Raw genomic sequence first — 27,501 nt, 5'->3', positions numbered from 1 at the left:
CAGGAGTGATTGTTCGTAAAAGTGGGTTTCTGCATACCTGTGTAGATATTTCCTTAAACATCAGAAGTAATTTACAATGAATGATTTGATCAAAACTATCTGTGAAAAAATGTTACTGATAAACTTCAACAATAAAAGTAAATTTGACATTAAAATCAAGAACTTTTCTGACTGACCCCAAACTTTTGAGCAGTAGTGTGTATTGTATGCATGTATGTAACTGTGTCTGATCACCAGTTTATAACAAAGAGTGAATTTTTAAAGCGTATTTGTTAACAAATATTGAGTTGAGCTATTCCAACGCTAAAGGTAAACTCTCCCTAACAAGTCCACTTTATTGTGTGTTGATGAATTTTCTCTTATTAGTGGCTCATGGTTGCTTAAAGCCTATGTCTGCACTTGAGCACAGAGGCAGAGCATCATTCATCCTGCCAGCTGCCTATCCTGGTAGCATTTCAAGGACAACCGACTCCACTTTCTCTGCAGCAAGACAGCTCATAACTTTTTAACAGTCTCTCCCTGTCCTGATACTCTGATACCATCTGCTGTCATCAAAAACCATACAGCTCAAAAGTTTGAGGTGAATCAAAAACGTCTTGTTTTGTAAATACGGTCAAATTTGGTTTGATGTTTAGTCGCTCCTGATTATGTCAAGAAATGTAAATGTTTAACAGTAACATTGGTCATAAATCATGAATGAGTTTGAATGGAATATCTACACAGGTACACAGAGGCCCATTTTCAGCAGTAATACCTCCTGTGTTACAGCGGTACATTATCTTATCTAATGGCAGATTTTCATGTGTACAGCCCAACTTTTCAGTAAAAAAACCTTTTTACAAAGATATTAGCACAGATTAAAATGACTACAGTGATGAAAGAAATGATCAGTTTTGCATCAATAGTGTCTGAATCATCAGAGTTTCTCTTCCTCATCTAACTGGACCCATCTGGATGTAGCGTTTCCAATGGGAGAAACGTTTCGTCACTCATCCAAGTGACTTCTTCAGTCACTCAGGCCGAAGAAGTCACTTGGATGACACTGAAAACGCTACGTCCAGATAAACTCTGTGTATATAGTGTATTATCTTACTTATTTTATATTTGTTTGTATTTATTTGTATTTTTTGTATTTTCCTTCTGCTATCTGTACCTGAGCTGAGGTAACGCAAAATTTCACCACTGTGGGATCAATAAAGTCTTATCTTATCTTAGCTTATCTTATCTTATCTTATCTTATCTTATCTTATCTTATCTTATCTTATCTTATCTTATCTTATCTTATCTTATCTTATCTTATCTAACAAAAACAACCGTTTGGGATTTGGTTACCTGGATGATTGAGCATGCAACTAGACCCAGTTTGCACTTTTGTTCAAAGGGAGTTACACACCACAGTGTAAGAAATCTTCAGTTTGTGTTCCAAGTTTCATACATAAAAACCCTTATCCTTCTACAAAATATTATACTCGTTCCAAAAATAGAAAAATAGTAAATGTAGCAACATCTGTGTGTGAAACACAACATTTCTAATATGATTAGATCAAATTTGTTCTGTCCTGAAAAGAGAGTGACACATCCAGTTGTATAAAACCTGTTTCTATAGACATTAGCACACACTCCAACAGGTTTTCATCCTCTTGAACCCAAAAAGTCATTGCTCAGGACCCCAAGCTTTCTAAATGTAGTGCTTCCTTTGATGACAACAATGTTTTTCAGTTTCTGATATGCAGTTGCAGAAAACCTGAGCTCTGCTATTTTCATCTGGAATGGCTTATTCTTTGTAGAAAGGTTTTTCTACTCATATATTATCTGATCTGATACACTTGGATAAAGAATCACAATCTAAGATTACAATATACAGGAGTGATTGTTAGTAAAAGTGGGTTTCTGCATACCTGTGTAGATATTTCCTTAAACATCAGAAGTCATTTACAATGAATGATTTGATCAAAACTATCTGTGAAAAAATGTTACTGATAAACTTCAACAATAAAAGTAAATTTGACATTAAAATCAAGAACTTTTCTGACTGACCCCAAACTTTTGAGCAGTAGTGTGTATTGTATGCATGTATGTAACTGTGTCTGATCAGGATTTTGTCACCAGTTTATAACAAAATCTGAATCTTTAAAGTGTATATAATAAAAAATATTGAGTTGAGTTATTCCAACGCTAAAGGTAAACTCTCCCTAACAAGTCCACTTTATTGTGTGTTGATGAATTTTCTCTTATTAGTGGCTCATGGTTGCTTAAAGCCTATGTCTGCACTTGAGCACAGAGGCAGAGCATCATTCATCCTGCCAGCTGCCTATCCTGGTAGCATTTCAAGGACAACCGACTCCACTTTCTCTGCAGCAAGACAGCTCATAACTTTTTAACAGTCTCTCCCTGTCCTGATACTCTGATACCATCTGCTGTCATCAAAAACCATACAGCTCAAAAGTTTGAGGTGAATCAAAAACGTCTTGTTTTGTAAATACAGTCAAATTTGGTTTGATGTTTAGTCGCTCCTGATTATGTCAAGAAATGTAAATGTTTAACAGTAACATTGATCATAAATCATGAATGAGTTTGAATGGAATATCTACACAGGTACACAGAGGCCCATTTTCAGCAGTAATACCTCCTGTGTTACAGCGGTACATTATCTTATCTAATGTCAGATTTTCATGTGTACAGCCCAACTTCTCAGTCAAAAAACCTTTTTACAAAGATATTAGCACAGATTAAAACGACTACAGTAATGAAAGAAATGATCAGTTTTGCATCAATAGTGTCTGAATCATCAGAGTTTCTCTTCCTAATCTAACTGGACCCATCTGGATGTAACGTTTCCAATGGGAGAAACGTTTCGTCACTCATCCAAGTGACTTCTTCAGTCACTCAGGCCGAAGAAGTCACTTGGATGACACTGAAAACGCTACGTCCAGATAAACTCTGTGTATATAGTGTATTATCTTACTTATTTTATATTTGTTTGTATTTATTTGTATTTTTTGTATTTTCCTTCTGCTATCTGTACCTGAGCTGAGGTAACGCAAAATTTCACCACTGTGGGATCAATAAAGTCTTATCTTATCTTATCTTATCTTATCTTATCTTATCTTATCTTATCTTATCTTATCTTATCTTATCTTATCTTATCTAACAAAAACAACCGTTTGGGATTTGGTTACCTGGATGATTGAGCATGCAACTGGACCCAGTTTGCACTTTTGTTCAAAGGGAGTTACACACCACAGTGTAAGAAATCTTCAGTTTGTGTTCCAAGTTTCATATATAAAAACCCTTATCCTTCTACAAAATATTATACTCGTTCCAAAAATAGAAAAATAGTAAATGTAGCAACATCTGTGTGTGAAACACAACATTTCTAATATGATTAGATCAAATTTGTTCTGTCCTGAAAAGAGAGTGACACATCCAGTTGTATAAAACCTGTTTCTATAGACATTAGCACACACTCCAACAGGTTTTCATCCTCTTGAACCCAAAAAGTCATTGCTCAGGACCCCAAGCTTTCTAAATGTAATGCTTCTTTTGATGACAACAATGTTTTTCAGTTTCTGAAATGCAGTTGCAGAAAACCTGCGCTCTGCTATTTTCATCTGGAATGGCTTATTCTTTGTAGAAAGGTTTTTCTACTCATATATTATCGATCTGATCTGATACACTTGGATAAAGAATCACAATCTAAGATTACAATATACAGGAGTGATTGTTAGTAAAAGTGGGTTTCTGCATACCTGTGTAGATATTTCCTTAAACATCAGAAGTAATTTACAATGAATGATTTGATCAAAACTATCTGTGAAAAAATGTTACTGATAAACTTCAACAATAAAAGTAAATTTGACATTAAAATCAAGAACTTTTCTGACTGACCCCAAACTTTTGAGCAGTAGTGTGTATTGTATGCATGTATGTAACTGTGTCTGATCAGGATTTTGTCACCAGTTTATAACAAAGACTGAATCTTTAAAGTGTATATAATAAAAAATATTGAGTTGAGTTATTCCAACGCTAAAGGTAAACTCTCCCTAACAAGTCCACTTTATTGTGTGTTGATGAATTTTCTCTTATTAGTGGCTCATGGTTGCTTAAAGCCTATGTCTGCACTTGAGCACAGAGGCAGAGCATCATTCATCCTGCCAGCTGCCTATCCTGGTAGCATTTCAAGGACAACCGACTCCACTTTCTCTGCAGCAAGACAGCTCATAACTTTTTAACAGTCTCTCCCTGTCCTGATACTCTGATACCATCTGCTGTCATCAAAAACCATACAGCTCAAAAGTTTGAGGTGAATCAAAAACGTCTTGTTTTGTAAATACAGTCAAATTTGGTTTGATGTTTAGTCGCTCCTGATTATGTCAAGAAATGTAAATGTTTAACAGTAACATTGATCATAAATCATGAATGAGTTTGAATGGAATATCTACACAGGTACACAGAGGCCCATTTTCAGCAGTAATACCTCCTGTGTTACAGCGGTACATTATCTTATCTAATGGCAGATTTTCATGTGTACAGCCCAACTTCTCAGTCAAAAAACCTTTTTACAAAGATATTAGCACAGATTAAAACGACTACAGTAATGAAAGAAATGATCAGTTTTGCATCAATAGTGTCTGAATCATCAGAGTTTCTCTTCCTAATCTAACTGGACCCATCTGGATGTAACGTTTCCAATGGGAGAAACGTTTCGTCACTCATCCAAGTGACTTCTTCAGTCACTCAGGCCGAAGAAGTCACTTGGATGACACTGAAAACGCTACGTCCAGATAAACTCTGTGTATATAGTGTATTATCTTACTTATTTTATATTTGTTTGTATTTATTTGTATTTTTTGTATTTTCCTTCTGCTATCTGTACCTGAGCTGAGGTAACGCAAAATTTCACCACTGTGGGATCAATAAAGTCTTATCTTATCTTATCTTATCTTATCTTATCTTATCTTATCTTATCTTATCTTATCTTATCTTATCTTATCTTATCTAACAAAAACAACCGTTTGGGATTTGGTTACCTGGATGATTGAGCATGCAACTGGACCCAGTTTGCACTTTTGTTCAAAGGGAGTTACACACCACAGTGTAAGAAATCTTCAGTTTGTGTTCCAAGTTTCATATATAAAAACCCTTATCCTTCTACAAAATATTATACTCGTTCCAAAAATAGAAAAATAGTAAATGTAGCAACATCTGTGTGTGAAACACAACATTTCTAATATGATTAGATCAAATTTGTTCTGTCCTGAAAAGAGAGTGACACATCCAGTTGTATAAAACCTGTTTCTATAGACATTAGCACACACTCCAACAGGTTTTCATCCTCTTGAACCCAAAAAGTCATTGCTCAGGACCCCAAGCTTTCTAAATGTAATGCTTCCTTTGATGACAACAATGTTTTTCAGTTTCTGAAATGCAGTTGCAGAAAACCTGAGCTCTGCTATTTTCATCTGGAATGGGTTATTCTTTGTAGAAAGGTTTTTCTACTCATATATTATCGATCTGATCTGATACACTTGGATAAAGAATCACAATCTAAGATTACAATATACAGGAGTGATTGTTAGTAAAAGTGGGTTTCTGCATACCTGTGTAGATATTTCCTTAAACATCAGAAGTAATTTACAATGAATGATTTGATCAAAACTATCTGTGAAAAAATGTTACTGATAAACTTCAACAATAAAAGTAAATTTGACATTAAAATCAAGAACTTTTCTGACTGACCCCAAACTTTTGAGCAGTAGTGTGTATTGTATGCATGTAGGTAACTGTGTCTGATCACCAGTTTATAACAAAGAGTGAATTTTTAAAGCGTATTTGTTAACAAATATTGAGTTGAGCTATTCCAACGCTAAAGGTAAACTCTCCCTAACAAGTCCACTTTATTGTGTGTTGATGAATTTTCTCTTATTAGTGGCTCATGGTTGCTTAAAGCCTATGTCTGCACTTGAGCACAGAGGCAGAGCATCATTCATCCTGCCAACTGCCTATCCTGGTAGCATTTCAAGGACAACCGACTCCACTTTCTCTGCAGCAAGACAGCTCATAACTTTTTAACAGTCTCTCCCTGTCCTGATACTCTGATACCATCTGCTGTCATCAAAAACCATACAGCTCAAAAGTTTGAGGTGAATCAAAAACGTCTTGTTTTGTAAATACAGTCAAATTTGGTTTGATGTTTAGTCGCTCCTGATTATGTCAAGAAATGTAAATGTTTAACAGTAACATTGATCATAAATCATGAATGAGTTTGAATGGAATATCTACACAGGTACACAGAGGCCCATTTTCAGCAGTAATACCTCCTGTGTTACAGCGGTACATTATCTTATCTAATGTCAGATTTTCATGTGTACAGCCCAACTTCTCAGTCAAAAAACCTTTTTACAAAGATATTAGCACAGATTAAAACGACTACAGTGATGAAAGAAATGATCAGTTTTGCATCAATAGTGTCTGAATCATCAGAGTTTCTCTTCCTAATCTAACTGGACCCATCTGGATGTAGCGTTTCCAATGGGAGAAACGTTTCGTCACTCATCCAAGTGACTTCTTCAGTCACTCAGGCCGAAGAAGTCACTTGGATGACACTGAAAACGCTACGTCCAGATAAACTCTGTGTATATAGTGTATTATCTTACTTATTTTATATTTGTTTGTATTTATTTGTATTTTTTGTATTTTCCTTCTGCTATCTGTACCTGAGCTGAGGTAACGCAAAATTTCACCACTGTGGGATCAATAAAGTCTTATCTTATCTTATCTTATCTTATCTTATCTTATCTTATCTAACAAAAACAACCGTTTGGGATTTGGTTACCTGGATGATTGAGCATGCAACTAGACCCAGTTTGCACTTTTGTTCAAAGGGAGTTACACACCACAGTGTAAGAAATCTTCAGTTTGTGTTCCAAGTTTAATATATAAAAACCCTTATCCTTCTACAAAATATTATACTCATTCCAAAAATAGAAAAATAGTAAATGTAGCAACATCTGTGTGTGAAACACAACATTTCTAATATGATTAGATCAAATTTGTTCTGTCCTGAAAAGAGAGTGACACATCCAGTTGTATAAAACCTTTTTCTATAGACATTAGCACACACTCCAACAGGTTTTCATCTTCTTGAACCCAAAAAGTCATTGCTCAGGACCCCAAGCTTTCTAAATGTAATGCTTCTTTTGATGACAACAATGTTTTTCAGTTTCTGAAATGCAGTTGCAGAAAACCTGAGCTCTGCTATTTTCATCTGGAATGGCTTATTCTTTGTAGAAAGGTTTTTCTACTCATATATTATCGATCTGATCTGATACACTCGGATAAAGAATCACAATCTAAGATTACAATATACAGGAGTGATTGTTAGTAAAAGTGGGTTTCTGCATACCTGTGTAGATATTTCCTTAAACATCAGAAGTCATTTACAATGAATGATTTGATCAAAACTATCTGTGAAAAAATGTTACTGATAAACTTCAACAATAAAAGTAAATTTGACATTAAAATCAAGAACTTTTCTGACTGACCCCAAACTTTTGAGCAGTAGTGTGTATTGTATGCATGTATGTAACTGTGTCTGATCACCAGTTTATAACAAAGAGTGAATTTTTAAAGCGTATTTGTTAACAAATATTGAGTTGAGCTATTCCAACGCTAAAGGTAAACTCTCCCTAACAAGTCCACTTTATTGTGTGTTGATGAATTTTCTCTTATTAGTGGCTCATGGTTGCTTAAAGCCTATGTCTGCACTTGAGCACAGAGGCAGAGCATCATTCATCCTGCCAGCTGCCTATCCTGGTAGCATTTCAAGGACAACCGACTCCACTTTCTCTGCAGCAAGACAGCTCATAACTTTTTAACAGTCTCTCCCTGTCCTGATACTCTGATACCATCTGCTGTCATCAAAAACCATACAGCTCAAAAGTTTGAGGTGAATCAAAAACGTCTTGTTTTGTAAATACAGTCAAATTTGGTTTGATGTTTAGTCGCTCCTGATTATGTCAAGAAATGTAAATGTTTAACAGTAACATTGATCATAAATCATGAATGAGTTTGAATGGAATATCTACACAGGTACACAGAGGCCCATTTTCAGCAGTAATACCTCCTGTGTTACAGCGGTACATTATCTTATCTAATGTCAGATTTTCATGTGTACAGCCCAACTTCTCAGTCAAAAAACCTTTTTACAAAGATATTAGCACAGATTAAAACGACTACAGTGATGAAAGAAATGATCAGTTTTGCATCAATAGTGTCTGAATCATCAGAGTTTCTCTTCCTAATCTAACTGGACCCATCTGGATGTAGCGTTTCCAATGGGAGAAACGTTTCGTCACTCATCCAAGTGACTTCTTCAGTCACTCAGGCCGAAGAAGTCACTTGGATGACACTGAAAACGCTACGTCCAGATAAACTCTGTGTATATAGTGTATTATCTTACTTATTTTATATTTGTTTGTATTTATTTGTATTTTTTGTATTTTCCTTCTGCTATCTGTACCTGAGCTGAGGTAACGCAAAATTTCACCACTGTGGGATCAATAAAGTCTTATCTTATCTTATCTTATCTTATCTTATCTTATCTAACAAAAACAACCGTTTGGGATTTGGTTACCTGGATGATTGAGCATGCAACTGGACCCAGTTTGCACTTTTGTTCAAAGGGAGTTACACACCACAGTGTAAGAAATCTTCAGTTTGTGTTCCAAGTTTCATACATAAAAACCCTTATCCTTCTACAAAATATTATACTCGTTCCAAAAATAGAAAAATAGTAAATGTAGCAACATCTGTGTGTGAAACACAACATTTCTAATATGATTAGATCAAATTTGTTCTGTCCTGAAAAGAGAGTGACACATCCAGTTGTATAAAACCTGTTTCTATAGACATTAGCACACACTCCAACAGGTTTTCATCCTCTTGAACCCAAAAAGTCATTGCTCAGGACCCCAAGCTTTCTAAATGTAGTGCTTCCTTTGATGACAACAATGTTTTTCAGTTTCTGAAATGCAGTTGCAGAAAACCTGAGCTCTGCTATTTTCATCTGGAATGGCTTATTCTTTGTAGAAAGGTTTTTCTACTCATATATTATCCATCTGACCTGATACACTCGGATAAAGAATCACAATCTAAGATTACAATATACAGGAGTGATTGTTAGTAAAAGTGGGTTTCTGCATACCTGTGTAGATATTTCCTTAAACATCAGAAGTAATTTACAATGAATGATTTGATCAAAACTATCTGTGAAAAAATGTTACTGATAAACTTCAACAATAAAAGTAAATTTGACATTAAAATCAAGAACTTTTCTGACTGACCCCAAACTTTTGAGCAGTAGTGTGTATTGTATGCATGTATGTAACTGTGTCTGATCAGGATTTTGTCACCAGTTTATAACAAAGACTGAATCTTTAAAGTGTATATAATAAAAAATATTGAGTTGAGTTATTCCAACGCTAAAGGTAAACTCTCCCTAACAAGTCCACTTTATTGTGTGTTGATGAATTTTCTCTTATTAGTGGCTCATGGTTGCTTAAAGCCTATGTCTGCACTTGAGCACAGAGGCAGAGCATCATTCATCCTGCCAGCTGCCTATCCTGGTAGCATTTCAAGGACAACCGACTCCACTTTCTCTGCAGCAAGACAGCTCATAACTTTTTAACAGTCTCTCCCTGTCCTGATACTCTGATACCATCTGCTGTCATCAAAAACCATACAGCTCAAAAGTTTGAGGTGAATCAAAAACGTCTTGTTTTGTAAATACAGTCAAATTTGGTTTGATGTTTAGTCGCTCCTGATTATGTCAAGAAATTTAAATGTTTAACAGTAACATTGATCATAAATCATGAATGAGTTTGAATGGAATATCTACACAGGTACACAGAGGCCCATTTTCAGCAGTAATACCTCCTGTGTTACAGCGGTACATTATCTTATCTAATGTCAGATTTTCATGTGTACAGCCCAACTTCTCAGTCAAAAAACCTTTTTACAAAGATATTAGCACAGATTAAAACGACTACAGTGATGAAAGAAATGATCAGTTTTGCATCAATAGTGTCTGAATCATCAGAGTTTCTCTTCCTAATCTAACTGGACCCATCTGGATGTAGCGTTTCCAATGGGAGAAACGTTTCGTCACTCATCCAAGTGACTTCTTCAGTCACTCAGGCCGAAGAAGTCACTTGGATGACACTGAAAACGCTACGTCCAGATAAACTCTGTGTATATAGTGTATTATCTTACTTATTTTATATTTGTTTGTATTTATTTGTATTTTTTGTATTTTCCTTCTGCTATCTGTACCTGAGCTGAGGTAACGCAAAATTTCACCAATGTGGGATCAATAAAGTCTTATCTTATCTTATCTTATCTTATCTTATCTTATCTTATCTTATCTTATCTTATCTTATCTTATCTAACAGAATCAACCTTTTGGGATTTAGTTACCTGGATGATTGATCAAGCACCAATACATAAATGGACCCAGTTTGCACTTTTGTTCAAAGGGAGTTACACACCACAGTGTAAGAAATCTTCAGTTTGTGTTCCAAGTTTCATATATAAAAACCCTTATCCTTCTACAAAATATTATACTCGTTCCAAAAATAGAAAAATAGTAAATGTAGCAACATCTGTGTGTGAAACACAACATTTCTAATATGATTAGATCAAATTTGTTCTGTCCTGAAAAGAGAGTGACACATCCAGTTGTATAAAACCTGTTTCTATAGACATTAGCACACACTCCAACAGGTTTTCATCCTCTTGAACCCAAAAAGTCATTGCTCAGGACCCCAAGCTTTCTAAATGTAATGCTTCTTTTGATGACAACAATGTTTTTCAGTTTCTGAAATGCAGTTGCAGAAAACCTGAGCTCTGCTATTTTCATCTGGAATGGCTTATTCTTTGTAGAAAGGTTTTTCTACTCATATATTATCCATCTGACCTGATACACTCGGATAAAGAATCACAATCTAAGATTACAATATACAGGAGTGATTGTTAGTAAAAGTGGGTTTCTGCATACCTGTGTAGATATTTCCTTAAACATCAGAAGTAATTTACAATGAATGATTTGATCAAAACTATCTGTGAAAAAATGTTACTGATAAACTTCAACAATAAAAGTAAATTTGACATTAAAATCAAGAACTTTTCTGACTGACCCCAAACTTTTGAGCAGTAGTGTGTATTGTATGCATGTATGTAACTGTGTCTGATCACCAGTTTATAACAAAGAGTGAATTTTTAAAGCGTATTTGTTAACAAATATTGAGTTGAGCTATTCCAACGCTAAAGGTAAACTCTCCCTAACAAGTCCACTTTATTGTGTGTTGATGAATTTTCTCTTATTAGTGGCTCATGGTTGCTTAAAGCCTATGTCTGCACTTGAGCACAGAGGCAGAGCATCATTCATCCTGCCAGCTGCCTATCCTGGTAGCATTTCAAGGACAACCGACTCCACTTTCTCTGCAGCAAGACAGCTCATAACTTTTTAACAGTCTCTCCCTGTCCTGATACTCTGATACCATCTGCTGTCGTCAAAAACCATACAGCTCAAAAGTTTGAGGTGAATCAAAAACGTCTTGTTTTGTAAATACAGTCAAATTTGGTTTGATGTTTAGTCGCTCCTGATTATGTCAAGAAATGTAAATGTTTAACAGTAACATTGGTCATAAATCATGAATGAGTTTGAATGGAATATCTACACAGGTACACAGAGGCCCATTTTCAGCAGTAATACCTCCTGTGTTACAGCGGTACATTATCTTATCTATTGTCAGATTTTCATGTGTACAGCCCAACTTCTCAGTAAAAAAAAACCTTTTTACAAAGATATTAGCACAGATTAAAACGACTACAGTGATGAAAGAAATGATCAGTTTTGCATCAATAGTGTCTGAATCATCAGAGTTTCTCTTCCTAATCTAACTGGACCCATCTGGATGTAGCGTTTCCAATGGGAGAAACGTTTCGTCACTCATCCAAGTGACTTCTTCAGTCACTCAGGCCGAAGAAGTCACTTGGATGACACTGAAAACGCTACGTCCAGATAAACTCTGTGTATATAGTGTATTATCTTACTTATTTTATATTTGTTTGTATTTATTTGTATTTTTTGTATTTTCCTTCTGCTATCTGTACCTGAGCTGAGGTAACGCAAAATTTCACCACTGTGGGATCAATAAAGTCTTATCTTATCTTATCTTATCTTATCTTATCTTATCTTATCTTATCTTATCTTATCTTATCTTATCTTATCTAACAAAAACAACCGTTTGGGATTTGGTTACCTGGATGATTGAGCATGCAACTAGACCCAGTTTGCACTTTTGTTCAAAGGGAGTTACACACCACAGTGTAAGAAATCTTCAGTTTGTGTTCCAAGTTTAATATATAAAACCCCTTATCCTTCTACAAAATATTATACTCGTTCCAAAAATAGAAAAATAGTAAATGTAGCAACATCTGTGTCTGAAACACAACATTTCTAATATGATTAGATCAAATTTGTTCTGTCCTGAAAAGAGAGTGACACATCCAGTTGTATAAAACCTGTTTCTATAGACATTAGCACACACTCCAACAGGTTTTCATCCTCTTGAACCCAAAAAGTCATTGCTCAGGACCCCAAGCTTTCTAAATGTAATGCTTCTTTTGATGACAACAATGTTTTTCAGTTTCTGAAATGCAGTTGCAGAAAACCTGAGCTCTGCTATTTTCATGTGGAATGGCTTATTCTTTGTAGAAAGGTTTTTCTACTCATATATTATCCATCTGACCTGATACACTCGGATAAAGAATCACAATCTAAGATTACAATATACAGGAGTGATTGTTAGTAAAAGTGGGTTTCTGCATACCTGTGTAGATATTTCCTTAAACATCAGAAGTCATTTACAATGAATGATTTGATCAAAACTATCTGTGAAAAAATGTTACTGATAAACTTCAACAATAAAAGTAAATTTGACATTAAAATCAAGAACTTTTCTGACTGACCCCAAACTTTTGAGCAGTAGTGTGTATTGTATGCATGTATGTAACTGTGTCTGATCACCAGTTTATAACAAAGAGTGAATTTTTAAAGCGTATTTGTTAACAAATATTGAGTTGAGCTATTCCAACGCTAAAGGTAAACTCTCCCTAACAAGTCCACTTTATTGTGTGTTGATGAATTTTCTCTTATTAGTGGCTCATGGTTGCTTAAAGCCTATGTCTGCACTTGAACACAGAGGCAGAGCATCATTCATCCTGCCAGCTGCCTATCCTGGTAGCATTTCAAGGACAACCGACTCCACTTTCTCTGCAGCAAGACAGCTCATAACTTTTTAACAGTCTCTCCCTGTCCTGATACTCTGATACCATCTGCTGTCATCAAAAACCATACAGCTCAAAAGTTTGAGGTGAATCAAAAACGTCTTGTTTTGTAAATACGGTCAAATTTGGTTTGATGTTTAGTCGCTCCTGATTATGTCAAGAAATGTAAATGTTTAACAGTAACATTGATCATAAATCATGAATGAGTTTGAATGGAATATCTACACAGGTACACAGAGGCCCATTTTCAGCAGTAATACCTCCTGTGTTACAGCGGTACATTATCTTATCTAATGTCAGATTTTCATGTGTACAGCCCAACTTCTCAGTCAAAAAACCTTTTTACAAAGATATTAGCACAGATGTGTACAGCCCAACTTCTCAGTCAAAAATTATCTCATCAGGACCCCAAACTTTCTAAATGTAATGCTCCTTTTAATGACAACAACGTTTTTCAGTTTCTGAAATGCAATTGCAGAAAACCTGAGCTATGTTATTTTTATCTGGAATGGCTTATTCTTTGTAGAAAGGTTTTTCTACTCATATATTATCGATCTGATCTGATACACTCGGATAAAGAATCACAATCTAAGATTACAATATACAGGAGTGATTGTTAGTAAAAGTGGGTTTCTGCATACCTGTGTAGATATTTCCTTAAACATCAGAAGTAATTTACAATGAATGATTTGATCAAAACTATCTGTGAAAAAATGTTACTGATAAACTTCAACAATAAAAGTAAATTTGACATTAAAATCAAGAACTTTTCTGACTGACCCCAAACTTTTGAGCAGTAGTGTGTATTGTATGCATGTATGTAACTGTGTCTGATCACCAGTTTATAACAAAGAGTGAATTTTTAAAGCGTATTTGTTAACAAATATTGAGTTGAGCTATTCCAACGCTAAAGGTAAACTCTCCCTAACAAGTCCACTTTATTGTGTGTTGATGAATTTTCTCTTATTAGTGGCTCATGGTTGCTTAAAGCCTATGTCTGCACTTGAGCACAGAGGCAGAGCATCATTCATCCTGCCAGCTGCCTATCCTGGTAGCATTTCAAGGACAACCGACTCCACTTTCTCTGCAGCAAGACAGCTCATAACTTTTTAACAGTCTCTCCCTGTCCTGATACTCTGATACCATCTGCTGTCATCAAAAACCATACAGCTCAAAAGTTTGAGGTGAATCAAAAACGTCTTGTTTTGTAAATACGGTCAAATTTGGTTTGATGTTTAGTCGCTCCTGATTATGTCAAGAAATGTAAATGTTTAACAGTAACATTGATCATAAATCATGAATGAGTTTGAATGGAATATCTACACAGGTACACAGAGGCCCATTTTCAGCAGTAATACCTCCTGTGTTACAGCGGTACATTATCTTATCTAATGTCAGATTTTCATGTGTACAGCCCAACTTCTCAGTCAAAAAACCTTTTTACAAAGATATTAGCACAGATTAAAACGACTACAGTGATGAAAGAAATGATCAGTTTTGCATCAATAGTGTCTGAATCATCAGAGTTTCTCTTCCTAATCTAACTGGACCCATCTGGATGTAGCGTTTCCAATGGGAGGAACGTTTCGTCACTCATCCAAGTGACTTCTTCAGTCACTCAGGCCGAAGAAGTCACTTGGATGACACTGAAAACGCTACGTCCAGATAAACTCTGTGTATATAGTGTATTATCTTACTTATTTTATATTTGTTTGTATTTATTTGTATTTTTTGTATTTTCCTTCTGCTATCTGTACCTGAGCTGAGGTAACGCAAAATTTCACCACTGTGGGATCAATAAAGTCTTATCTTATCTTATCTTATCTTATCTTATCTTATCTTATCTTATCTTATCTTATCTAACAAAAACAACCGTTTGGGATTTGGTTACCTGGATGATTGAGCATGCAACTGGACCCAGTTTGCACTTTTGTTCAAAGGGAGTTACACACCAGTGTAAGAAATCTTCAGTTTGTGTTCCAAGTTTCATATATAAAAACCCTTATCCTTCTACAAAATATTATACTCGTTCCAAAAATAGTAAATGTAGCAACATCTGTGTTTGAAACACAACATTTCTAATATGATTAGATCAAATTTGTTCTGTCCTGAAAAGAGAGTGACACATCCAGTTGTATAAAACCTTTTTCTATAGACATTAGCACACACTCCAACAGGTTTTCATCTTCTTGAACCCAAAAAGTCATTGCTCAGGACCCCAAGCTTTCTAAATGTAATGCTTCTTTTGATGACAACAATGTTTTTCAGTTTCTGAAATGCAGTTGCAGAAAACCTGAGCTCTGCTATTTTCATCTGGAATGGCTTATTCTTTGTAGAAAGGTTTTTCTACTCATATATTATCGATCTGACCTGTAAAATCGGATAAAGAATCACAATCTAAGATTACAATATACAGGAGTGATTGTTAGTAAAAGTGGGTTTCTGCATACCTGTGTAGATATTTCCTTAAACATCAGAAGTCATTTACAATGAATGATTTGATCAAAACTATCTGTGAAAAAATGTTACTGATAAACTTCAACAATAAAAGTAAATTTGACATTAAAATCAAGAACTTTTCTGACTGACCCCAAACTTTTGAGCAGTAGTGTGTATTGTATGCATGTATGTAACTGTGTCTGATCACCAGTTTATAACAAAGAGTGAATTTTTAAAGCGTATTTGTTAACAAATATTGAGTTGAGCTATTCCAACGCTAAAGGTAAACTCTCCCTAACAAGTCCACTTTATTGTGTGTTGATGAATTTTCTCTTATTAGTGGCTCATGGTTGCTTAAAGCCTATGTCTGCACTTGAGCACAGAGGCAGAGTATCATTCATCCTGCCAGCTGCCTATCCTGGTAGCATTTCAAGGACAACCGACTCCACTTTCTCTGCAGCAAGACAGCTCATAACTTTTTAACAGTCTCTCCCTGTCCTGATACTCTGATACCATCTGCTGTCATCAAAAACCATACAGCTCAAAAGTTTGAGGTGAATCAAAAACGTCTTGTTTTGTAAATACAGTCAAATTTGGTTTGATGTTTAGTCGCTCCTGATTATGTCAAGAAATGTAAATGTTTAACAGTAACATTGGTCATAAATCATGAATGAGTTTGAATGGAATATCTACACAGGTACACAGAGGCCCATTTTCAGCAGTAATACCTCCTGTGTTACAGCGGTACATTATCTTATCTAATGTCAGATTTTCATGTGTACAGCCCAACTTCTCAGTAAAAAAAAACCTTTTTACAAAGATATTAGCACAGATTAAAACGACTACAGTGATGAAAGAAATGATCAGTTTTGCATCAATAGTGTCTGAATCATCAGAGTTTCTCTTCCTCATCTAACTGGACCCATCTGGATGTAGCGTTTCCAATGGGAGAAACGTTTCGTCACTCATCCAAGTGACTTCTTCAGTCATTCAGGCCGAAGAAGTCACTTGGATGACACTGAAAACGCTACGTCCAGATAAACTCTGTATATAGTGTATTATCTTACTTATTTTATATTTGTTTGTATTTATTTGTATTTTTTGTATTTTCCTTCTGCTATCTGTACCTGAGCTGAGGTAACGCAAAATTTCACCACTGTGGGATCAATAAAGTCTTATCTTATCTTATCTTATCTTATCTTATCTTATCTTATCTTATCTTATCTTATCTTATCTTATCTTATCTTATCTTATCTAACAAAAACAACCGTTTGGGATTTGGTTACCTGGATGATTGAGCATGCAACTAGACCCAGTTTGCACTTTTGTTCAAAGGGAGTTACACACCACAGTGTAAGAAATCTTCAGTTTGTGTTCCAAGTTTCATACATAAAAACCCTTATCCTTCTACAAAATATTATACTCGTTCCAAAAATAGAAAAATAGTAAATGTAGCAACATCTGTGTCTGAAACACAACATTTCTAATATGATTAGATCAAATTTGTTCTGTCCTGAAAAGAGAGTGACACATCCAGTTGTATAAAACCTGTTTCTATAGACATTAGCACACACTCCTACAGGTTTTCATCCTCTTGAACCCAAAAAGTCATTGCTCAGGACCCCAAGCTTTCTAAATGTAGTGCTTCTTTTGATGACAACAATGTTTTTCAGTTTCTGAAATGCAGTTGCAGAAAACCTGAGCTCTGCTATTTTCATCTGGAATGGCTTATTCTTTGTAGAAAGGTTTTTCTACTCATATATTATCGATCTGACCTGATACACTCGGATAAAGAATCACAATCTAAGATTACAATATACAGGAGTGATTGTTAGTAAAAGTGGGTTTCTGCATACCTGTGTAGATATTTCCTTAAACATCAGAAGTAATTTACAATGAATGATTTGATCAAAACTATCTGTGAAAAAATGTTACTGATAAACTTCAACAATAAAAGTAAATTTGACATTAAAATCAAGAACTTTTCTGACTGACCCCAAACTTTTGAGCAGTAGTGTGTATTGTATGCATGTATGTAACTGTGTCTGATCACCAGTTTATAACAAAGAGTGAATTTTTAAAGCGTATTTGTTAACAAATATTGAGTTGAGCTATTCCAACGCTAAAGGTAAACTCTCCCTAACAAGTCCACTTTATTGTGTGTTGATGAATTTTCTCTTATTAGTGGCTCATGGTTGCTTAAAGCCTATGTCTGCACTTGAGCACAGAGGCAGAGCATCATTCATCCTGCCAGCTGCCTATCCTGGTAGCATTTCAAGGACAACCGACTCCACTTTCTCTGCAGCAAGACAGCTCATAACTTTTTAACAGTCTCTCCCTGTCCTGATACTCTGATACCATCTGCTGTCATCAAAAACCATACAGCTCAAAAGTTTGAGGTGAATCAAAAACGTCTTGTTTTGTAAATACGGTCAAATTTGGTTTGATGTTTAGTCGCTCCTGATTATGTCAAGAAATGTAAATGTTTAACAGTAACATTGGTCATAAATCATGAATGAGTTTGAATGGAATATCTACACAGGTACACAGAGGCCCATTTTCAGCAGTAATACCTCCTGTGTTACAGCGGTACATTATCTTATCTAATGTCAGATTTTCATGTGTACAGCCCAACTTCTCAGTCAAAAAACCTTTTTACAAAGATATTAGCACAGATGTGTACAGCCCAACTTCTCAGTCAAAAATTATCTCATCAGGACCCCAAACTTTCTAAATGTAAGGCTCCTTTTAATGACAACAACGTTTTTCAGTTTCTGAAATGCAATTGCAGAAAACCTGAGCTATGTTATTTTTATCTGGAATGGCTCCAAGGGCCTGGCAACCTGTTGATTAATTTGCAATAGCACAGGTGTGTCTTCCATTTATTAAAGCTGACGTTTAAATCGACTAACACCTCACAGCATTAACAGTCACATTAGTACTGAAGGAAGCTGAGAAGTTATTAAACATTTGACACACTAAGTATTTGAGAAGAAACAAGAAACCTCTCTTCAAATTTCTGTAGTATTTGCCAAAAGCATTGTGCTGAGTAAGAAACAATCACTTTTGTCAACATTAGTATTGGGATCATCCTATTTTAAGGGTGTTAAAATAACTAAATGAATTCTTCTTTTTATCAGCACAATAGTTTTCAGTCTTGTCAATGCACTTACTGAAAAGATGTTTCTAATGACAGATTAGCCTTTTTCGCAGCAGTGTGTTGTCTTTCTGTACTCACGGTTTTTAAGCTGCCCTCTCGTACTCTTTCTTGATACACAGTTACCTCTGCTCCATCTTTCTGCCGTCTTCTCTCTCCTCATCATGCACCTCCACATGTCCTGTCTTCTGATGCAGTGCCACCAGCTGCCTTTCTTCTGCTTCAAGTTGTATTAGCAAAAATCACAAAGGTGAGATAAATCAGGAAACTGTAAACAAAAGCCTAACACACTTTTTCACATATTAACAAAATGCACTGTGTGCACTTTTACTTACCCACTAAAGTATCAACATCAACCCTTCAGTCAAAATACTAGCCTGAGTACCACAAAGGAAACCCTTTTAATTGCACTATGTAGACACATAACATGTACCAAGTGTTTTTTAAAAAAAGATTTGCAAATTAAACCTATCTAGTGTAAGAAAAAACAACTGATTTGAAAAAAAACTGACAAGTCTCTGAAAATATCTCAACTGTTTTTTGGTAACTGAAAGAAAAAAATCACTTTACTGAAGAATTAATGTTGGGAAAGTAATTTTAGTCTTTCTCTAGCATAATATAGGAAGATTAAACAGAAAAAAGATAGGTAAAAACAATTTTATGGTCTTACCTTTCCAAAGGTGGTTGAAGTTCTGCGATCAGAATTCTGTTCTCCTGCAGATGCATTAAGCTTCAGCTCCATGGTGATGTCAATTTAAAGATAAACATCATCAACATAACTCTGTTGATGATGTTTATCTTTAAATAGACACTCACTGATTCTGCAAAGTAACCTCATAGCCGCCATCACTGTAGTTCATTCTGCACTGGAGCAATGGTCACAGTGACTGATATAAGTAGTTTCAGCACTTTTTATCCCATAGAAATCAGCTGATCTTCAATGCGCCTCTTTGACAGATATTTATACCTTCATGCTTTACAGGGTGCAGGAGCGGGCTGATTAAAGCTTTTATTCCCACCTCATTCTAAAAATAATATGTACAAGTGGACTTAAAAAAGTAATGTGATGAACAGCTGTCTGCACTGATTTTGACTGTTGACTGTATATATGTTTACATCACGTGTGTGTGTGTGATGGCCTCGGGGTCTCTATCTCCACTTCCAGGTCTTTATTTGTTAATTGCCTCATTGTGATTGGTTTTGTATATTATCACTGACAGCAAAGAATAAGTTTAGAAGAGTCATTTTACAGGTTGGTTGTTCACAGGCAAGAACAATGGTCACTGCAACAATCGGAGTCTGTGGTCAGCTTATCATAAGAAAATACAAAGCAGTTTCTCCAAAGGCTCGTGCCTTTCTGTTGCTGTACCCCAAGATTTGATTCAATGACCCAGTACAAGAAAACTTGAAAATCACTTTGATATCTAGTCAAAGTTACTCTACAAGATCAAAAAGGAGTCAAACAGGTTTCCTTTATTAAACGAATCATAAATGAAATCACATTTATATGAAATTCAAAGAAATATCCTTTACATACTGTCTGTCTCTCTGTGAAAGTCCATGTTGACATACACTACTTGAATGCATGCCTGAAGGTGCAAACATTAAACTAATGCCGATTACAGATATTCAGACAGCAGGCCAAACAAGAATGCCAATGACATTAAATTAAATATTAATAACTGATTTGATTAGCAAAAGGCTTAGAAACACATTAAAAGTTCAAAATTGCTATATTGTTCATGTATTTTGAAGCTGGAGCTGCACTCATTAATTAAAGCGCTGCAGCTGGGACAGGTAAACAGGAACTATGATACAGACTGGAACAACTTTAAAGAACAAAAAAGACTAACAGGCAGCAGAACGAATTTGTGGAATGAAATAAATGGAATAAAAAACAAATGATCTGGATGGACAAGATATCATAATGACCTGAATATGGGGTCATCTTTTCCATTGGGTGTTTTCACCTCTTCCCCGCAGGTGCTACAAACATATCACTGCTCCTCTTTGTGAGCTCTCGTGTGTCTTTTCAAGTTTGAACTCTTTACTGAATTCTCTTCCACAGTTGGATGAACAATGCTTCTCACCAGAGTGGACTCACTGATGTATTATCAGTTTAGCTTCACACCAAAAAGCTTTTCACTTTCCACAGCACATTTTGCAGGCTTTTCACTCGCATCAGCTTTACTCTGACTCTCTGACACAGGAGCATTTTCCACTCTGCTGCTGTGACTTCTGTTTCCGTCACGTTTCCTTTTCTTCAGCTCTGCTGTTAGAGATGATGCCGAGCCCACAGACTTGCTTTTTTTTCTTTTTTCGGCTCTCTGGTTTGGGGGATTTTCCAGACAGGGCCCGGTTACAGTTTTGTTCTTCATCTCTGCGATCGTGTTCTTTGTAAGTAGGAGTCACCATAAAGGTAGAAGTCGGCTGCCTCACTGCAAAGCGCTCTCCCTCCTGACTGGTGCAAAGTTCCTTCTGTTTCTTTTTAATTGGTGGCAGGTTTGTTTTCTGCTGGTACAGACTGGACCTCCATTCATGGTTGCAGAGCTGTTGTCCATGTCGGCCTATCTTTTTCTTACAGACACGCTTTTGTGGGAGGTCTGAGGAGACAAATGGAGAAAAAATCCCCAAAAAAGGTTATGGCAGAAAAACACACATCTGACAAAAGTGTGTGTATGAATCCATAATTTGGAAGCATACAAGGTCTTAAATAATCAGGCCCCATGTTATCTTAATGACCTTATAGTACCATATCACCCCATTAGAGCACTTCGCACTCACTCTGCAGGCGTACTTGTCGTTCCTAGAGTATTTAAAAGTAGAATGGGAGGGAGAGCCTGTAGTTTTCAGGCCCCTCTTCTATCGAACCAGCTTCCAGTTTGGATTAAGGAGACAGACACTATCTCTACTTTTAAGATTAGGCTTAAAATTTTCCTTTTTGCTAAAGCATACAGTTAGGGCTGGATCAGGTGACCCTGAATTCTCCCTTAGTTATGCTGCAACAGGCATAGGCTGCTGGGGGACTCTCATGATGCATTGAGTTTTTCCTTTTCAGTCACCTTTCTCACTCACTATGTGTTAATAGACCTCTCTGCATTGAATCGTACTTGTTATTAATCTGTGGCTCTCTTCCACAGCATGTCTTTATCCTGTCTTCCTTCTCTCACCCCAACCGGTTGCAGCAGATGGCCGCCCCTCCCTGAGACTGGTTCTGCCAGTTTCTTCCTGTTAAAAGGGAGTTTTTCCTTGCGACTGTTGCCAAAGTGCTTGCTCATCGGGGGTCATTTGATTGTTGGGTTTTTCTCTGTATGTATTATTGTAGGGCCTGCCTAACAATATAAAGCACCTTGAGGCGACTGTTGTGATTTGGCGCTATATAAATAAATTGAATTGAAATTGAATTGAAGCGTGAAAGAGCCATCCAGGAAGAAAACAGACCAGTACCTGATCTCACTATGACAGGTTATAGCAGTTTTTCCTCAGCAAATCCTGTTTCTTTAATAGTTTTTAGTGGAGGGGACAAATGCATGATGTCTAAACATTGTGGGGACATGCCCTCTCCATCCCACTGATAGCTTTATGCCTGTTTCTCTTCTAAATCAGGCTTTTCAGGGTTTGGGGAAAATACCTTCTGGAAAATAAAGACGGTGGCTGTATCCCAATTCAGGGTCTGCAGCCTTAAAGGCCGCATTTTAAGGCCGATTACGTCACAGCGGCGCGCCGAAGACTGTCCCAATTCGAAGGCTGCTCAAAATGCGTCCCTCAAATGCGTCCTTCATTTCCCTGAATTTTAAGGACGTGGCGGTGTAGACTTCGTGGCCGAACATATCCCACAATTCATAGCGCGGCAGTCGGTGTGGATAATTTTGCCGCAGATGGCAGAAGCAGAGCAGCCGAAGAGTAAACTGTTAAAACTAAGTACTGAATATTATGTCACTTATTTATGTGCAAATGTTTAATAACGAAGAACATTAAAACAAAACTGTTGGCCACATGTCGGCAAAGTTATTTGCCATTAGCGATGTTTGTACTTTCAGCGTTTACTTAGTTTTAAAGCCTTTAAAATATAATAATACAATAGTTGACCCTAATCTTACAGAGAATGTGATGATTTTGTGGATAATTAAAGTCAGTCATATATCCACAATCACAACAAGCTGAAAGTCAGTGATGCTGCTCGGTTTGCAGTCCTGAATATCACGGCACAAGCAGGATTCACTGCACTGTTAATGTTAGCTATGTTGTATTGCTACCTCTGTTCGGTGGTGTCGAGTCAAACTGACTTTTACGTGTGTTTGAACGAGCTGACGGTTCACTCGTTCAGCTGAAAGAAAGATGCTTTAATCACAGGAGTCACACATGTGTCCACTGTACCATCTGGGAACTCTTCTTGTTTAGCACTCGTAATAACACAAACAAAATCCTCCTTCTGTGTTGTAGCAGTGTATACACCTGAGACAGTCACCTGTCTGTCTGTCCTGCACTCTCTCTCTTTTTCTTTCTCTCTTGATTGTCTAATAAAAGTATGAACATGTATTTATAAGTTACACTTGTGTTTGAATCCTGCAGCTTATCACACATTTGATTTCCATGTGTGATGACTGCAAGTGTCCAGAGTGAGGACAGACTGAGGGACCCACTGCTGCACATCATCTGTGAGGCTTTGCACCCCTGATGATCCACCAGGACAAACTCAGCAAATGGTAAATGGACTGATTCTTATATAGCGCTTTTCTACTCTCCCGGAGTACTCAAAGCGCTCTATACAACATGCCACATTCACCCAGTCACACCCATTCTCACAAGCACTTTATCTGTACTTAGTGCTTTTTCTAACTACATTCACACACATTCATACTCCGATGGACGCATCGGAGAGCAACTTGGGGTTAGTATCTTGCCCAAGGATACTTAGCATGCAGACTGGAGGAGCCTGGGATCGAACCTCCAACCTTCCGATCAGTAGGTGACCTGCTCTACCTCCTGAGCTACAGCCACCCCCTCAGCAGTGTGTGAGGAAGAGGAGGAGGAAGAGCCAGCAGCAGCTGACAGATGGAGAGAATAGACAGACTGTTCCCTGTTTGTGAAGGACTGCTAGAAAAGTTTAGAATAACTAATTGTCTGTCCTGAATCAGTCTTATTAGGTAATGTTCAAATAATTTTATCATTCCAGTGTTTTCAGTGTGGGAGAAAGTACTCAGGGCCTTCAGGTTACACACTATGAAAGGCAGAAACAAGTTTAATATTCAGAAACCTAAAGTATGTATCAGCAGCAGAATGGAGCTAAAAATAAATGTTTGTTTCAGTTCTATGAAGCTTTGAGTATTTTGGATTAGTAGCACTGCTGTGTTTGTTGCATCATATTGCTGTAATTGTTTATATGCTTTATATATTCTGAGCTAAGTTGATCTATAGTGTTACATCATATTCTATAAGGATGCTATGTGTTTGTATACTTTCTGCCCAGTTTGATCCATTTAGCAGAAGTCAGCTTGTTTAAGGCTCTGATATCTATTCTGTATGACTTAAAGCAGTTATGACATGGTCTGATTTTCTCACCCAATAAAGGAATATTTCATATATCAGTCTATTCTTCATTCTATCAGACACAGTTATCACAGCTCGTACATTTTCTTTTTATACATATATGTAAGCATTGAGCCAAATTTAGTAATGCCAACATACTGAAGGAACATTTGTCTCTTATCCTCCTAGGACCTGGCGTCCACATATGTGGACATCACATTTTGGGTTATTTAGACCAAAATACTAAATTTTGCTCTACATGGGCCTGATATCCACGTACATATACTGCCACTGTTCTATCAAATATTTTAAACGAATATCCTCATATGTGGCTCTTATTGTTCTTAAAAACAAAAATAAGGTAAAATAAAATCTAATAATTCTCTGTTTATACATTCATCAGGCCCCAATATGCCCAGATATCAAAGAGAAATTAAAAATGCATGTCATGGAAGAGTTTGGGTCTTAGGAGGTTAAATATAATACATATACATATACACTGTCAAAGATACTTGTCTTTGAGTGAAGATTTAAGGTGATAGGAAATATAAATAACTGCAACTTGAATCTTTACTGAAGCTCAGTATTTGACACAGAGTTCACTCACATGAATTTCACTCACATGTGCTGTACCAGTGTACCTGCACATGTGATGTGACAATAGAAGTGATTTGATTTGAGAGTTCAAACTCACTGCTGTAATAACTAATAACGATTAATATAATGACTATAATATTGGCCATCTCATATTTACACTGACTTTAGCCTCATGAACAACATTAACTAATTGTTATTTACTAGCTAATCTTATATGGCTGTTCAGTACAGATATGAATCCCAACAATCCTGTTTTACAGTCCTGTGGTCTCAGCCTCAGATACTTATTAAATCACACAAAGCTCATGTAGAAACGAACAAATCTTGTTCTCCTTCATTTCTGTCAACCACGCGTTTCCAGCTATCATGGTTGCTAGGCAACCTGGGCAGCGCTACGGAGGCTAAACCGTCCCATTTCACAAGCCTCGCACTTCCGGCCTTAGCGGTCTTTGAGTATGCGGACCTTGAGGACCGTTGAGGCTGCATACTTTAAGGCTGCAGACCCTGAATTGTGATACAGCCTATATACCTGTTTTTACATACCTGTTCTGTGTAAGTTGATTTCAGGTTTCCAGATGTTTTCCAGCAATCTTAACTGCCATTCCTCAGTCCAGATGACGATGCCTTTGTTCTGCTTCATCACAGGCTGCTCTCTCTCCTGATTGGTGCAGAGTTCTTCCTTATCCTGTATAATCTGTGAAGTCTCTGGGTCCTCCTGGTGTAGACTGGAGTTTCCCTTCTGGTCAAGAAGCTGCTGGCAACCCAGATCCTCCTCTTCCTCACTGTCATGCTGTGTGAGATCTTAATGAACAAATGGACATAAGATCAAAAAGTTACTGTAACGTCACTTCACTGGATGTTTAACACTAGAAGCGCCGAGGGAATTATTTTGACCCCAGACATTTAAAAAAAAAAATCATAACTGCTAGAAATAAACTCTCACAGTCTGATGTTTAAAGACTTTTCTTAAAATGGGTTTGTTCACTATATAATGGATTTTAGGGTATGTGAAGCAAAAAACTGAAAAATTTAAAAAACTATTTATACCTAGAAAGGCTGAGGATGCCATTTTTACCCCATAGAAATGAAGTGTTGTAAAATAACATTTGGGGTGTGCCGGGTCTGGTATTTAAACTGTTGTAATTACTTACTGGCCTATAATCTGTGAAATGTATCTCAAAGAATATTATTTGTATGTACAATACTCGGTCTCACAGCAGGTCGTGACATACTGACAGCCCATAATCTATGTATTTGTGTTTCTGGCCATGAATTTCTAAACAGTATTTTGTCAACCCACGATTTTTCCATCAGTGTGCTCTCATGCTCTCGTGTCCTCTTTGAAAAGCAAAGGAAGTCTGCGTCTATAAATCGAAGGAGTGGTGGAGGATTAAGTTGGCAGACTGTCACACCAGGTCATTTTTGTTGATAGAAAAATACGTTATTTGTTTAGGGGTACACATTAAAAAGCTACTTTGTTAGGTAATTTAAAAGTACTTGATTATCTTTTCCAAAAATATGGTTTCATCTAAAATATAACAATTTATGTTGATGGACACAAAAAAGATTTTGTTACGATTTCACAAATTTTCTAGAGACTGGGCTGAACAATACCAAATCATTTTGGGCCAGAAAGAATATCTCTGTTACAAACTCACAGCTGCAGTCAGCTTTAAGGCAAAGTGACTTTTAAATACCTTCTTTATTGAGGTAAAAAAATGTAACTGACATTAAAAATGTCTTTTCAAGTGAGATCCAGCCATGAGGGTGGCAGAAACTGCAACAAATATAGCATCACAGTTTTATATAGATATTTTACCTGGCCAAAAGGGACTGGATTGATTATAATATAGGTACAGTAACGCTGAGTCATAAATATGTTAACAGTGTAGCAGTGTTGGTGTTAATTATGCATTTTTACATTAAAAAAGTAAGTACTTCATATATTCCTTTGTTAGCTGACAGTTCTTCATACCTACTATGTGTCCTCTTATCTCTGGTTTCTGGGTGACCTTCAGCAGTTGGTGAGTACTGATCTCCTTCTGATACTGGAGGATCCTTTTTTCAACTTCTGAGGAGATTTCCTCAGCAACAGCAGCTAGTCTCTCCGTGATAAACCGTCTTAAACTGAACTGAAATGAAGACATTTTTCCTTAAGCAACCAAATGATTTCTTCGTCTGGGCATCAGAGTCCACCCGCTTAACATAAAGCAAATTGGAAGCTATCATCCATTAAGCTAGCGGTTCCCGCCTTTTCAGGCTTACTTTCAGATCATTGGTCCGATCCTAGAGGCTGCCTTGATGTTACCAGGGGTGTTTCCTTGGTTTTTGAAATGTGTGTGTGTGTGTGTGTGTGTGTGTGTGTGTGTGTGTGGGGGGGGGGGGTAGGGCACAGGAGGGGCAGGGTGGGCCACGGGAAAGACAATGTA

At 36.6% G+C, this 27,501-nt stretch overlaps 1 protein-coding gene across 1 annotated transcript; it reads right to left on the bottom strand.

The window, feature by feature from the left end:
• Positions 1-39: 39 nt before the first annotated feature.
• On the bottom strand, positions 40-27,380 carry LOC146515268 (uncharacterized). The gene is made up of 3 exons (XM_085168567.1): positions 27,048-27,380; positions 25,616-25,873; positions 40-21,549 (listed from the first exon to the last, which is right to left on the bottom strand). Exons 1-3 carry the CDS (start codon positions 27,217-27,219, stop codon positions 21,194-21,196), a joined length of 786 nt encoding a protein of 261 aa, XP_085024693.1. The 5' UTR covers positions 27,220-27,380; the 3' UTR covers positions 40-21,193.
• Positions 27,381-27,501: the final 121 nt, after the last annotated feature.

Source organism: Neolamprologus multifasciatus, chromosome 7 (genome assembly GCF_963576455.1).
Source record: "Neolamprologus multifasciatus chromosome 7, fNeoMul1.2, whole genome shotgun sequence".
In the NCBI taxonomy this organism is placed as follows: domain Eukaryota; kingdom Metazoa; phylum Chordata; class Actinopteri; order Cichliformes; family Cichlidae; genus Neolamprologus; species Neolamprologus multifasciatus.
The sequence above is the reverse complement of the archived record's forward strand: the minus strand, read 5'-3'. Positions and strand labels throughout refer to the sequence as shown.